The sequence below is a fragment of the Symphalangus syndactylus genome, chromosome 15, assembly GCF_028878055.3.
Source record: "Symphalangus syndactylus isolate Jambi chromosome 15, NHGRI_mSymSyn1-v2.1_pri, whole genome shotgun sequence".
In the NCBI taxonomy this organism is placed as follows: Eukaryota; Metazoa; Chordata; class Mammalia; order Primates; family Hylobatidae; genus Symphalangus; species Symphalangus syndactylus.
In genome coordinates this window covers 82,872,554-82,887,717 of record NC_072437.2, presented here as the reverse complement: position 1 = coordinate 82,887,717, position 15,164 = coordinate 82,872,554, and the positions used below count along the sequence as shown (strand labels likewise).

The 15,164-nt window shown below is 41.7% G+C and overlaps 1 protein-coding gene across 2 annotated transcripts in view; it reads right to left on the bottom strand.

Moving 5' to 3' along the window:
- Positions 1 to 6,524, bottom strand: part of COG3 (component of oligomeric golgi complex 3) — a 70,118-nt gene extending 63,594 nt beyond the window's left edge. The window contains exon 1 of one of the 2 annotated variants that reach the window (XR_008651189.2): positions 6,163 to 6,524. Coding sequence is in view for 1 of the 2 variants with exons in the window: in XM_055244033.2 (XP_055100008.1) it covers positions 6,163 to 6,336 (174 nt within the window). In the remaining variant the exon portion in view is untranslated. The remainder of the gene's footprint in view (positions 1 to 6,162) is intronic. The other variant, XM_055244033.2, reaches the window with a different exon arrangement.
- Between the last annotated feature and the right edge of the window lie 8,640 nt (positions 6,525 to 15,164).

Here is a 15,164-nt window from a genome sequence, read left to right as displayed (position 1 = left end):
CAGGTTCTTGTTCTGCCACCGAGGCGGAAGTGCTGTGGTGCAATCACAGCTCACTGCAGCCTTGATTTCCGGGGCTCAAGCCATCTCCTGCCTAAGCCTCCCAAGTAGCTGGAGCTGCAGGTGTGCACCACCACACCCAGCTAACTTTTTGATTTTTTTTTTCTTTTTTTTTGTAGAGACAAGGTCTCACTATGTTACCCAGGCTATGCTTGAACTCCTGAGCTCAAGCGATCCTCCTGTCTCAGTCTCCCAAAGTGCTGGGATTACAGGGGTGAGCCACCGTGCCCAGCCAAAGAATCCTGCTGTAAGGCTGTTATACCATAATGAAGTGGTATAATATTTAGAGGTAGGCTGTGACTAATTAAAGTAGTACAGATGCTCCTCAACTTATGATGGGGTTGTGTCCCAATAAACCCATCAGAAGTTGAAAATATCCTAAGTCAAAAGTATGTGGCTCACTGGGAGCTGGGGCTCACTGCCATGCCCAGCACCAAAGGTACACTTTCTACTGAATACATGTAGCTTTCACATAAAGTCAAAAAGTCATAAGCTGAACCATCATAAGTCAGGGACCATCTGTATATTGTAAATCCTAAGGCAACCACTAAAAAAACTGAAAATACACAGAGGACCTGGCAAACTTCAGTCTTCCAATATCACCTAGACCCATATCCATCTGTAATTCAATTTCTTTTGAGAAAAACGATTATAAATCTATCTGAAAGAATGTAGATCAATGTCAAAATCCCGGTTGTGACACCAGATACTATAGTTGTGCAAAATGTTACCACTGAGGGAAAGTGGGCAAAGTGTACAGATCACAGTATTATTTCTCATTACTGCAAGTGAATCTACATTATTTCACCTTTTTAATAAGTAATGTAATAATCATATTCTCCCATCAGAGTTCATGAGGCCTTACACTGCATAATTCTAGTACTACCTCACAACATATAACAAATTCCAGATAAAAAGTATAATTCCTTTTGTTCCAGAATCATTTATAATACATAGAGCTGTCCTTTTAAGTGTATTTATTTGAATAGGTAATAAATCTCAAGGCACAAAACTCAAGGGAGTCAGTGAAAAGTCTCCTTCCCCTGGAACTCATTCTCCAGCCATCTAGTTTCCTCCTCAGGGGCAGGCTATCAATGTTACTAGTTTCTTAAGTATCTTTTCTAAGCTGGTCTATCTAGGCATATACAAAGGAAGTACACCTTTCTTAAACCCAAATAGCAGTATACACACCTCGCCTTTTTCACTTAATATGCAACATTTTAAAATGTCTCTTCAACAGAGTATAAGGAAAAGACAGAATTTACTCTTACATTGTCATTAATTGTCATTAAACTATAAAGGGTGCTTATTTTTAAAGTCTCAAGAATACAGAATGATATTTAAGTGAAAAGCAAGTCTCCTTTCTTCCCTCTCCCCTGCTTGTCCAATTCTTCTTCTTTAAGCCAATACCAATGTTTATAATTTGAGAGTTTTTCTAAAGAATTTGAGGGTAAAATGAAGAACTATAAAAGTAGAAGGAACCAAAGAAATAATTTTGAATTTTTGATCAATCTTTTATGAAAATTATTCAAAATATATGAATATAATTGTTTTTAATCCAAATCATCAGAAGAGTTGAAATGAAAAGCAACATTCTCCCCCACCCTCGCTTTTCACCAGTTTAACCATTTTCAGTATTCTTTTATAGTAACTCTACAACTCTTAAAAAAAAAAAAGATTTACTGCTTTGTGTTTGAATTCATCAATTTTAGGTCCTATATATATACTCTTACTTCACCATGTAAGATGAAGAAATTAGTAACTCTATATCTGTTCCCTGTTTACTCTCAAATTCTGTCACCTGTACTCTTTTTTAGATTATCAACTTTTACAATATTTGCACCTGGTTCTGTGATTAAGTCTTTAGAATGATTTTTAAAAGGATACTACATGCTTCCTGCCTTCTATAAATATGCCCAACTTTCAGGTTCATTGATACCATCTTTGGTTTTGGTGTGCCACACATTTATTACTGTCATTTCAAAGGGATCTAGGGATGTCATACACGTGTGCTCAGTCTGTTACCTTGAACCAAAAAAAAGTTTATCTTCTAATTAACTTTAGAAAATAAAATAATTTGAAAACTCTACTTGAGAAACTACTATAGATATTCCAGACATGTTCTGTAACCTAGATGTGAATATATTCTAAATTTATGAGTATTCTATTTGATTACTTCAAGTACAAATACTACTTTTAATCATAAGAACTTTAAAAACTAGAGGCAAAAGGAGGCTCCGTTTCCTTGTTCTAATACAAAACCATCTTCTCTCAAACCAAGCGAGAGAGAAGCCCTAATGCAATCACTTCAAACAAATCATTTTTTAAAGTAGCAAAACAAGTTGCTTTTTAATAACATATGAGAAAATGCCCCCATTAAGTAGACTAGGCAGCTGCCTTCCTTTCTCAAAACACCTGGTACAGAATGACAAGTCAAAAAGGGGTGTGGTGGTATCAGCACACTTTCCTGTTCTGACCTCTCATTCACTTCTAAGGAGGAGGTGACTGAATGCCTCCTGCTTACCAGCACTGTCCTGGCTTCCAGATGGAGCAGACAAATACCATAAGAGAGAGAATACAGTTCTAGATTGTTAATGGGCCAGTGCTGCAGAGCTACTGTATAGTTTATGCAAATGGAGACACTAACATTAAATAGTAACTACAATAAATTCTCAAGCTTTGCCTGACCAGCTGAGCAGGTCCCTGAAATAACAAGTTACATACCTTTCTCTCCCAAGCTTTACTTCTTGCAGAGATCTGGGTTGGAGAAAACCACTTTTATAATCAATCTCATCAATTAATTCCCTAAATGAAACCTGATGTTATGTTCTCTGCTTGGAGCAAATTACTGAAGAGGTATAGGTGGAGTCTCAGAACCTTCCTCAAGGCACTTAACCTCTCCTTTTCTTACCTTTGGTCTGAATGACACCTATACCAGCTCAGCATCACAGGATTCTAATCTATTCTTTTAAGATGTTAATGATTTGAAAGAAAGCACAAGAATAATAGCAAGTAACTTCCCATGTGCACCTTGCATATGTGATTTCACATAATTCTCACAACTCCCTATGAGATAAGTACTCATCATGAGTTAAGTCCCCATTTTATAAAGAAGAAAATTAAGGCTTAGAAAAGATAAACATCACATCTAAGGTCACACAGCCTACAAGAAAACAACAGATGTAACAGTAAATTAGAGGTAAATGTCGGGGTAAATTATTTTAGCATTTTATCAAGAATTACTAAATTCAACAGAAAGAAGTAGGCCCCTCACTACTAAGTTTGCCCTGGCTACAAAAGTCTACCTAATATTCTATTGTAAATTATTTTCTCTAATGCCAAAAAAGGCATAATTCCTTTTTAAGATAAGACTAGTTCTCTTTCATAAAAGAGAAAGCTATTTTGTAAAGAAGTTAACATCTTTATGATATGTACTTAAGAGTTAGTTGGCCTCTTGCTATTCTACTAGCCTGCTCAGTTCCAGTTGTTCAGGAAGTAATTTATCTCGTGAAAATTGTGAAACACAATTTGAGTTATACTGATTGGACAAAATGAAAATTATGGCACTCTCTTTTGGTGCCAATGTTAAAAGAGTAGTATAGGGCTAAAAAAATTAATTCCAAAGTCTTTCCAACAGACATATAAACACTTCAGAAAAGGAAAATGAGGGCTGTAAAGCTGAAGAGCAATGAGAACCGCCTTCTCAAAGATTCCAGGATGTGTGCATAACCAGCTCGGCCATTGCATTTTTTTTTTTTTTTTTTTTTGAGACAGAATCTTGCCTGTCACCTACCCAGGCTGGAGTGCAGTGGTGCAGTCTCGGCTCAGGGCAATCTCTGCCTCCCAGGTTCAAGTGATTCTCATGCCTCAGCCTCCCAAGTACCTGGGATTACAGGAACGCACCACCACATCCAGCTAATTTTTGTATTTTTAGTAGAGATGGGGTTTCGCCACGTTGGCCAGGCTGGTCTTGAACTCCTGACCTCAAGTGATTCGCCCGCCTTAGCCTCCCAAAGTGCTGAAATTACAGGCGTGGGCCACCGCGCCTGGCCTCAGCTATTGCATTCTCACAGGAATCCAATACCAAGCTGCACGTACCAGAAGACCCTCACTGAATTCTCGAACTCATTAAGCTCATCCCCTACCCATGACCTTATGCTGTACTTTCTTCCAGCTGCAATGTTATTTCTTTAGTCTTTATAAGGCTAGCTTCAGGTATTCCATCATCAGTTCTCACCTCAGATTGTCACTTCCTTGGAAAGGCCCTCCCTCTTTCTCTAAAAGGGCACACCTCATCCCTTTCTGTCACACCATCCTATTTGATTTTCCTTATATTATGGACCACCGTCTGAACATACCTTCTTTGTTCTTTTTTTCCATGGTCATGATCCCCACAATTATGTCAGCTCTATGAGGCTAACGATCTCATCTTTCCTATTTATCTTTCTATCTTCAATACCTAACTCAGAGTAGGGACATAACATATGTTAAAGACTGCATGTGGCTGATGATAAATATGGAAGAATGGGGTGAAAATGAAAGATTCCATTTAGTTCATTCCAAACGTTCTCCTTCATGCTCAATGAGAATAAGAAATAATAGTTTATGACCCATGACAATGAAAACAAATTTTTTTGTAGAATATGTATCTCCCCCATCACACCCTCAGTGCTATTAAGTCCAAGCATCCTGCTGCAGTAGGAGCCAAATCAATTATAAACAGACTGTAAAATTTATAGAGCAAACAACTTTTATTATCCAGAGTATAAAAGAGTTTGATAGCTAAGCCAAAGAAATTTCCACCTGCTCCTTCATTTATTTCAGATCCACTTCCGGTACCACATCCTAGAGGTGGAAAAAGAAACCCAAGAAAGAACGCCTATTTGATGGCTGAGCATACAACAGTGAATGTGAAGAGAACGTTTAAATCAAACCTCTAAAGTTGGAGGACAGAAAAAGTTGAAGACTCTAAACTCAATTTGCATTTGGACACAATTCCACGACTGTAATCCCAGCATTTTGGGAGGCCGAGGCGGGCAGATCACTTGAGGTCAGGAGTTCGAGAACAGCCTGGACAACAGGGCGAAACCCCATCTCCACTAAAAATACAAAAAATTAGCCGGGTGTGGTGGCAGGCATCTGTGATCCCAGCTACTCGGGAGGCTGAGACAGGAGAATCGCTTGAACCCAGGAGGTGGAGGTTGCAGTGAGTCGAGGTCGCGCCACTGCACTCCAGCCTGGGTGACAAAGCGAGAGAAAAGAATGCTTCCAACATCAAAAGTAACCATCACCACTGCTTATATAAAATAATCCTCCTAAACCTGGCCCTCAAAACGGGAAAACGTTTGTCAAACATCTGACAATTCATGTTACTTCCTGCTATTACAACTAATTGAATTGAATCAAACAAGAAGCAGTAGTGCGTAATATCCTAAGTGGATTAAACACATTGACTCTAACACCGAAAACCAGCACTGCTTAATAATGTACTGAGTCAGCTTTCAAATAAAATTCATTTTTATTGATTTGCAATACGTGAAATAAATCTGCTCTCCCATAACCTGCACTTGATTGAGAGCTCACAGTTCAATGTGCGATAAATGAAACTCACTCAGGACCAAGTTTTGGTCTCTCCAAGACCCCCATGGACAAAGCAACCTAGGTGATTCATTAAGGCGGTAAACGAGCACGCGCTGGAGACTGTCCTGCAGCACAGCACCTCGGGTTGGCTGCCTCTCCTTCTGGGAGAGAGTGGGCAGCAGGATTACGCCTCGGCTGACAGGACGCCTCGTCTGGGGCAAGACGCTCGGCGCAAGGCTCCGGGCCAACCGTCCCATGCTGCTGGGGGAGGACTGGGTTCCGGCGAGCACCAGCCGCAGGACACCCCCACAGCTGTCCCTGGGCAGAATTAGAGTCGGGGTCGCAGCCTGAGCGAAGCCTGACAGCCTGGGAGGTGAGAGGCCCCTCCCACCGGATCCGCCACCATGGCCAGGGAGGAGTGGAGAGATATCCTGCGCAGAGGTTGGTGAGGCCGGGGCCCTGCCGGGGCGCCCGAGGAGAATCCCAGCCCTGTCGCCCCAGCCCGGTTCCTGCCCATCACCTCACCTCGGCTGGCACTGGCAGGTTTTCTGCCGCCGCCTTCAGCTCCAACACCGAGTCCGTCTGCCTGTCGGTCAGCGGCGCCGTCGTGTCCGGTCTTCGATCCCAGAAAGCCAGCTTTTCCCTAGCGTCCCGCTCCGCCGCCGCCTCAGGCAGCAGCAACAGAGCCGCCTCCGCCATCGCCGCCGCCCTCGCGGCCTTCAGCAGCAGCGGGATGGAGGAGACCCCGACACAGAGACCCGGGCCACTTCCGGGAGAACCGGAGCTTCCAACACTGCACCGGCGGCGGGGCGGGACGGAATGCCCTGATCCCGGAAGCGGTTCCGCAGTGTGGGGGGCGGGACCGAGGCCATTACCGACGTGGCTTTAAATGGGTACGACTATTTCCGGTTGAAACGTAGAAGGTGGAGAAGACAGGACCCAATGGAAATAGAAACGCCCCTACCGGAAGTCTCTTCCTCAACATCAATAACTTTATTGTTACGTGTTGTACAGATTATTGACAACTGCGCTAAATCACCCTGCTGGCAGGAGACTTGGATCTACACCTCTTTGCTTACAGCTGGGTAGTCTGGGTAGAATGTGTGGAGTGTATGATTTCCATGTTGGCATGTTGACAATTTATGCCTCTTGGATCAAAACCAAAAGCATAAACTTTTCCAACATCCAGTAATTCCCCTACTAGAAAACTAATTTATGGAAACACATAAAAAATTCAAAGATGTGTGTATCTCAGACATCATTAATGGTATCAAATAACTGGAGACAACCTAAATGTCCAACATTGAAGAACTGGATCAAGAATTTGTGGTACAGGCCAGGCGCGGGGGCTCAGGCCTGTAATCTCAGCACTTTGGGAGGCCGAGGTGGGCGGATCACCTGAGGTCAGGAGTTCGAGACCAGCCTGGCCAACATGGTTGAACCCCATCTCTACTAAAAGCACAAAAATTAGCCAGGCGTGGTGGCACATGCCTGTAATCAGCCTGAGAGGCTGAGGCAGGAGAATCTGCTGAACCCCGAAGGTGGAGGTTGCAGTGGGCAGAGATCTCGCCACTGGATTCCGGCCTGGGCATCAAGTGAGACTCTGTCTCAAAATGTATAATAATAATAATTGGTGGTACAGACATGTAATTCTACTCTACCATTTAAATCATATTGTAGATTTGAGCAACAAAATAAATAATGATAGTATTAGATCATAATTTACAGAATAAAATAAATACCCATGAGTCCATACTGCTATAAATAAATGATTGAATAAATAAATGGTGGAGAAGAGACAAGCGTCTACCTTACAGAAGAATTCCAATCAGTAAATCTAGAAAGAGTGAGAAAAATAAAAAATCATCATTAGGACACCACGGTAATAATTGTAGCAGGCAAGCTCTAAGGATGAATGCTAAAATGATTGGGTGAAACTTAAAGGAGAAACAAATCTGCATAATCCCAAAGAATCTCCCTGAGATATCTATTAATAACAAGAGGGAATAGTAACTTCATCTATTAATAACAAGAGGGAATAGTAACTTCACAGAGGAGAAACTTGACAGACACCACCTTAACCAAGTGATCAAAGTCAATATCATGAAACTGCTGACAATATGGGTTGAAGACAGGATATAACTTCTGTGGTATTCTTGTCAAAAATGCAAAATGTCATTCTAATCATGAAAAAAGATCAAACAAACTCAAATTGAAGAGCGTCCTACAAAACAACTGACCAGTATTCTTCAAAAGTGTCAATGTGTCATAAAAGACAAAGGAAAGACTAAGGAACCATTGCATTTTGGAGGCTAAGAAGACAAGATATCTCGATGCAATGTGAGATCCTGAAGTAGATGTTAGGACAGAAAAAGGACGTTTGTGGGGAAAATTATAGAATAAAATATAGAAAGTCACATAAGGTCTGTAGCTAGGTAATAGTTTTGTACCAACGTTCATTTCCTGGTTTTGATTACTGTACATGGTTAGGTAAGATGATAACATTAGGAGAAGCAGGGTGAAGAACATACCTGAACTACTCTTGCAAGTTTTCTTAAGTCTAAAATTATCTCAAAACAGTGTTTAAAATCTCATATTATAGAAAATATATATTTGTTTGGAGAAAATGATTCTGATATAATTAAAGCATTGAAGCAGTATTATGATCCTGTTGGCCAAAAGGAACATTTCCAAAACACTGACAGACGGTTGGAATTACTGATAATTTTCTTCTTTTCTTTTCTTTCTTCCTTCCTTTTTCTTTTTTTTTTTTTTTGTAATGAGTTTTGCATTTTAGAATAAGAGTTTTTTTTAAATATTCAACCCAGCTTCAGAGCACTGTTTCCCCATCATCAATCCACCACTATTTTCTAAAGAAAGTCATCTTGTAGATATGTGTAGACATATGACGCTATTTGCCTAAATGCCTAAAACATAACTTCTCGTCTTCAAACCAGAGTGATCTTTAGTTTCACAATTCTCAAAAATAAGATTAATCCTGTTGAATTTTGTGATGTCAGCTCTTTACCAAACATCATCCTTCAAGGGCCAAATGTAAGCAACTTCTCTCCCAAATGTGTTGCTACTGGAGATTTTCCTAAATCCTTGATCACTCCACTTTCTTCTAAGCATGATTTTCAGTTCCTTTTTTTTTTTTTTTTTTTTTTTTTTTTTTTTTTTTTTTTGAGACGGAGTCTTTCTCTGTCCCCCAGGCTGGAGTGCGGTGGCGCGATCTCGGCTCACCGCAACCTCCACCTCCTGGGTTCACGCCATTCTCCTGCCTCAGCCTCCCGAGTAGCTGGGACCACAGGCGCCCGCCAGCACGCCCGGCTAATTTTTTTGTATTTTTTAGTAGAGACGGGGTTTCACCGTGTTAGCCAGGATGGTCTCGATCTCCTGACCTCGTGATCCACCCGCCTCGGCCTCCCAAAGTGCTGGGATTACAGGCTTGAGCCACCGCGCCCGGCCTTTCAGTTCCTTTTTGAGACAGGATCTCACTCTGTCACCCGGGCTGGAGTGCAGTGGCACAATCATGGTTCACTGCAGCCTTGACCTCCCCAGCTCAAGGGATCCTCCTGCCTCAGCCTCTTGAGTAGCTGGGACTACAGGCACGGGCCACCACACCCAGCTAATTTTTTGTATTTTTCGTAGAAACAGGGCTTTGCCATATTACCCAGGCTGGTCTCAAACTCCTGGGCTCAAATGATCCACCTGGCTCAGCCTCCCAAAGTGCTGGGATTGCAGGCATGAGCCACCTTGCCCAGCCAAAATATTTTTACTAACTGGTGATTCATGGTGCTAAAGGGATGCAAGGTAGGTCATGATACCTGTGGAAAAGATTTGGGCCAAGGCTGGAGGTTTAATCAGGTCAAATGAGGGGAGAGGAAGGAAGACACAATGATGCCTGATCTATTCTTGAATGAGGAATTGAAGGAGCCAAGGAAGATAGCCATGCCTGGAGGATCCAGCAGTCACCAGCTGGCTTATGGAGGACATGAAAGGAGCCAATGGAACAGACTAACAGCAATATTTAGGGGTATTTTAATTGTGTAGAACAGTAGCATAGAACTATATATATTTAAACAATGCAGTGTTGCTCAAAATCTAGTGGAAAGTGTGGTATACGAGATGCTGAATCTTCTACTTCATTCTAGTTTTCTTTTCTCTTGAAGAAATATTGTCTAGTCCTCCACTACCACCCAAAAGTACAAATTTCCTATAATGGATTCACCATTATTCTCTGTACTACAAGTCAAATTTCTTCGTTTCTAGGTGATGTTTCGCTTACTCCCAGAAGGACTGGACAACGTGACGAATACAATTGCAGCTCTTAAAATATGTTTATTTAAGTATTGGTAATTGTTCCCATAAAATCACTCAAATTGATAGAATAAACATATATATTGAGTATATCTATACATGAAAGGTTTAAATATATATTCATATTGTGTTTGAGAGAGAGTGAGAAAGAGCAAGAGAATGAGAGACAAGATTGCATAAAATATCTTGGGAAAGGGACAAAGATAGTCAAAGGAGTCTTATCCCCAAACGATTAAGGTTCCCATATCACAGTAGATGATACCTTGTTTGTAAGATCTTATTCAGATTTCAGTTTTGTTTGTCAAAATAACATGTCTATGCATAAAAGAAAAAAACAAAATAAATTTTTAAAAACAGATTTCAGTTTTGATCTCTTGATCACAACCCTGTACATAAGCAGGGTAGGGGTTATTATTTTCCATTTAAAGACAAGGAAATAAAACACAGGGAGATGAAGTGCGTTGTCAAAGACTTTTCAGAGGGTGAAGGAAAAGGACACTTTTTTGTGGCGGAGGTTGATATGCTCTTTTTAGAGGGAAATTTGCCAACACCTATCAAAATGGAGGCTAGAGAAATGGAGAGTGAGACAGAGAGAGAGAAAGAGGGAGAGAATATAGTCCTTGGATCCAGCTGTTCAATCATTCTATCACTGGGAAATTATTCTAGAGAAATTCTTATGTATGCAAAAAAGTACATTTACAGGACAGTTTTTAATGGAGAAAAATTGGACACAACCTAAATATACATCAATAGGGGCATAGTTTTGTTCCTGTTGCCGATTGCTGTATAAAAAACTAATCCAGGCCAGGAGCAGTGGCTCATGCCTGTAATCCCAGCACTTTGGGAGGCCGAGGCGGGCAGATCGCCTGAGGTCAGGAGTTTGAGACCAGCCTGGCCAACATGGTGAAACCCCGTCTCCACTAAAAATACAAAAATTAGCCAGGTGTGTTGGCAGGCGCCTGTAATCCCAGATACTCGGGAGGCTGAGACAGGAGAATCGCTTGAACCCGGGAGGCAGAGGTTGCAATGAGCTGAGATTACACCATTGCACTCCAACCTGGGCAACAAGAGTGAGACTTTGTCTCACACACACACAAAAAAAACTAATCCAAAAATTGTATGCTTAACAATCACCATTTTATTATTATCTCATGATTTTGTGGATCAGGAATTTCCAAAGGGCACGTTAGAAAAGATCTGTCTCTGCTCACAATGTCTGGAGCCACAGCTGCAATGACTCACATGGCCGCAGGCTGGACAGCTGGAAGCTGACTGTGGATCTCTACATCCTCACATAGGCTCACAGCCTCTGTGTCCCCTGTCTCTAGCCGGTCTCTCAAGCATAAAGACCTCAGGGCATTTGGACTTCTTTCAAACCTGGCTCGAGGTTTGAAGAGGCTGTTCCCAGAGTCTTCTTTTGACCTTCATAGAAGGTCACTTGTGCTGACAGAGAGAGAGAGAGAGAGAACACTAGCACACCACCATGGACCGCCCAGATCCAAGAGAAGGGAAATTGACTCCACTTCTGAATGAGAGCAGCTGCAAAGAACTTGTAACATTTTTAATCTACCACAAACCTGATACTTTACAACGATTAAAAGGAAGTATTTTGTGGATTCTGCTTCTATGTAATCTGCGGATTACCTAAAGTCATGAGAAAATTTTCAAAAGTGATTAAAAAGTTATTTTGGTATAGTGATGGTCTCACAAGTATACACATATCCCAAAATTGATCAAATCGTACATTTTAAATATGTAGTATACACACGCACATGCAATGTACTTCAGTTATACCTTAATAGAACTGAAAGGGAGGGGAGAATTGAGTATATCTGTAAGTACTGACATGGAATAAAGTTCACCATGTATTACTGAATTTAGAAAGCAAGTTACATCAATTACAATATGAATGTAATTTTGTTCCCAGAACCAAGCCAGGTTCGGCTGCGTTTTCTTGAGGCCCAATAGTGAGAAGCAGACAAACTAGGAAAGAAGGGAATTTATTGCTGTAACTGGATACAGGGAGAAAGCCGGAGATAATTCCACCAGACCAACTCAAAGTGTTACAATTTTCTTAGTGCTTATATAGGTTGGGATTATATGGCTACATGCAGTATAGCATTCGCCTAAGTCTACTGGTAACTAATTTTGTTTCAACTCGAAGGTCAGAGGCAAAAAATGCTTGCTAAGTCTGATTAAAAGGGCCCCAGTACCTTCAAGGCCTGTCTACTGTGGTACCGGACTGATTATTTTTATCTTATCTCCTTTGCAGCTTGGTCCGGAGAGCTGCCTTAGACTCTCCAATGAATCTATTCAAACAGCTGCCTCTGTTACCTTGACTTGTCTCAGATTCCGCTGACCCTGGCACTAGGAATGTAAGACTGTCTCTATTATTTTGACTTGCTCCAGGTTAGGGAGAAGCCTATGCAAGGCTCCTAGTGACCATATGTTTCATTTCTAGCTAGGATGTCTGGGCACAGGTTTCCCTAGGTTTAACTACTAGCTCAGTGTTAAGGCAGTGCTGTGGATAGCTATCTGTAACTGGAGTGCTATGCAGACCTCTCTGTGTGATTGTCATGCAGGCCTGTGTGATTGTCAGGGAGAATTGGCCTGCCACAATTCCATTTCTGGTTCAAAAACACAAACACACAGAGTAAAAAGGTCTGAAAAAACACGCAGCAAATTGTTATTTCTAGTTAACCTCTACGGGTTGGATTGGCAGAGCAGGTAGAAGAGAGTAGGACAAGGTCTTCCTTATTTTAAAATTATTGAAAAAGGCCGGGTGCAGTGACTCACTCCTGTAATCCCAGCACTTTGGGAGGCTGAGACAGGTGGATCACTTGAGGCCGAGAGTTCGAGACCAGTCTGGCCAATATGGTGAAACCCCATCTCTACTAAAAATAGAAAAAAACTAGCCAGGCATGGTGGCACACACCTGTAATCTCAGCTACTTGGAAGGCTGAGGCAAAAGAATTGCTTGAACTCGGGAGGCGGAGGTTGCAGTGAGCCAAGATCACACCACTGCACTCCTGCCTGGGTGACAGAGCAAGACCCTGTCTAAAAAAAAAAAAAAAAAAAACAGATTATTGAAAAAGTGTTGTTTTTTAAAAATGAATATTGAACTGAAGATCAGAGTGAATTCTAGTTCTAGCTCTGCTGCAACTAGCTTTGGTTATGTAAATTAACTTCCTATAAACATGTATAAAATGTACATATTTATAGCAATACTTTATATCGTATTAACACCTATTCAAACCCACACATATAGTCCCTGTGCCCCAACTCTCCTTCCAGGCTGAGGTCCAGGGCAGATGGCCCACAGTCTGCTCTGGGCCAGTGGGCACAGGCAGTCACCTGCAGAAGGGGAGCTTTCTTCTGCTCCATCCTTAAGCACATTAGACAAGGCGTGTTTTCCACTCTGCTAGGGCCCCTCTTTATGGCACCTACCTTGTGTTCTAGAGGACTGTTTTAACACATAATACTATAAAATATTTGCAATTATTATTGCCAGACTAATGCCCCATACGGAATCATTGCCATAGGCCGGAGACACCCAACTCATTTGAGCCAACACAAGTTATAGAGGCCTCTTCCCGCTCCTCCCTGGAGTGAAGGCAGGTGGAAACAGCTTCGTAGCAATTTTGACCATTGTCTGGGTAAAGTCTGCAGGCTTTATTCAGGCTTTCTAGCACAAACCAGTGCCTGGCTATGTTCCCAAATGAAGGCTCTGATCTTTTAAGAGCAGAATTTGAGGCCGGGCACAGTGGCTCACACCTGTAATCCCAGCACTCTGGGAGGCCGAGGTGGGTGGATTACCTGAGGTCGGGAGTTCGAGACCAGCCTGATCAACATGGAGAAATCCCGTCTCTACTAAAAATACAAAAAATTTAGCTGCGTATGGAGGTGCATGCCTGTAATCCCAGCTACTCGGGAGGCTGAGGCAGGAGAATCGCTTGAACCCAGGAGGTGGAGGTTGCTGAGAGCTGACATTGCGCCATTGCACTCTAGCCTGGGCAACAAGAGCTAAACTCTGTCTCAAAAAAAAAAGAAAGAATAGAATTTGAAGTTGGAAGAGAATTTTAAAATCTTATAATCAAGCCCTTTCTGTCTACAGAGGAGCAAACTACAACCTGTAGAGGTAAAGCAAGCAGCCTAATATCCTGCAATCAGGTGGTTAACATCAGAGTCACCATTAGAACTTAGATATCCTGACTGTGGCTGACACCCTTTATATACCACAGTTTCTCCAAGTTGCCTGTTGTACAAAGCCCTTAAAAAATCTGCAGATCCCCAATGTTGATGTAAATAATTGTATTATATTGCTTAAGTATGAACAAAAATAAGACTTGACATAAGCTTTGGATGTTTATACCAAAATAGACATGCAAGTTACATGCCAACAGAAATATAGCTAACATATAACGGTATATAACCAATAACATTCAGATTAACAACTCAAGTGAGATGTGGGATATTATTTTGCTGGAAAACAAAATTGCTTCTGGCAACACGAAGACAGTCCTGACTACTGCTATACAGCTGCTTGGGAGTTCACCGCACTTCTGTTATACCAGCAGCATGCTGTGTTCCCCGCCATTTGAACTACTGGGAAGACTTGACTCAGGGTAAATCCCTGATACCATTTTTCCTTTATCTGGCTTGTACATATCATTTGCATATTAAAACAACCCTGCTGTTTTTTAGTAGCTTTATTAAAAATATTCTATATGAACAAACAAGGAGGGTGGAAGCTGAAATCATGTGGTAATCCTAAACTATAAAACTGTCATGTTGGTAATCCAGAATATGCATGAATATAGTTTTAAGAGTTGAAATGAGGCTGGGCGCGGTGGCTCATGCCTGTAATCCCAGCACTTTGGAAGGCTGAGGCAGGCGGATCATGGGGTCAGGTGATCGAGACCATCCTGGCGAACACGGTGAAACCCAGTCTCTACTAAAAATACCAAAAATTAGCCGGGCGTGGTGGCAGACACCTGTAGTCCCAGCTACTCTGGAGGCTGAGGCAGGAGAATGGCATGAACCCAGGAGGCAGAGCTTGCAGTGAGCTGAGATTGTGCCACTATACTCCAGCCTAGGCAATAGAGCGAGACTCTGTCTCAAAAAAAAAAAAAAAGAGTTGAAATGAAAACAAATATTTTAAAAATGTAATCACAAGCTATAGTTTGAGAAACACTGCACCACATCCT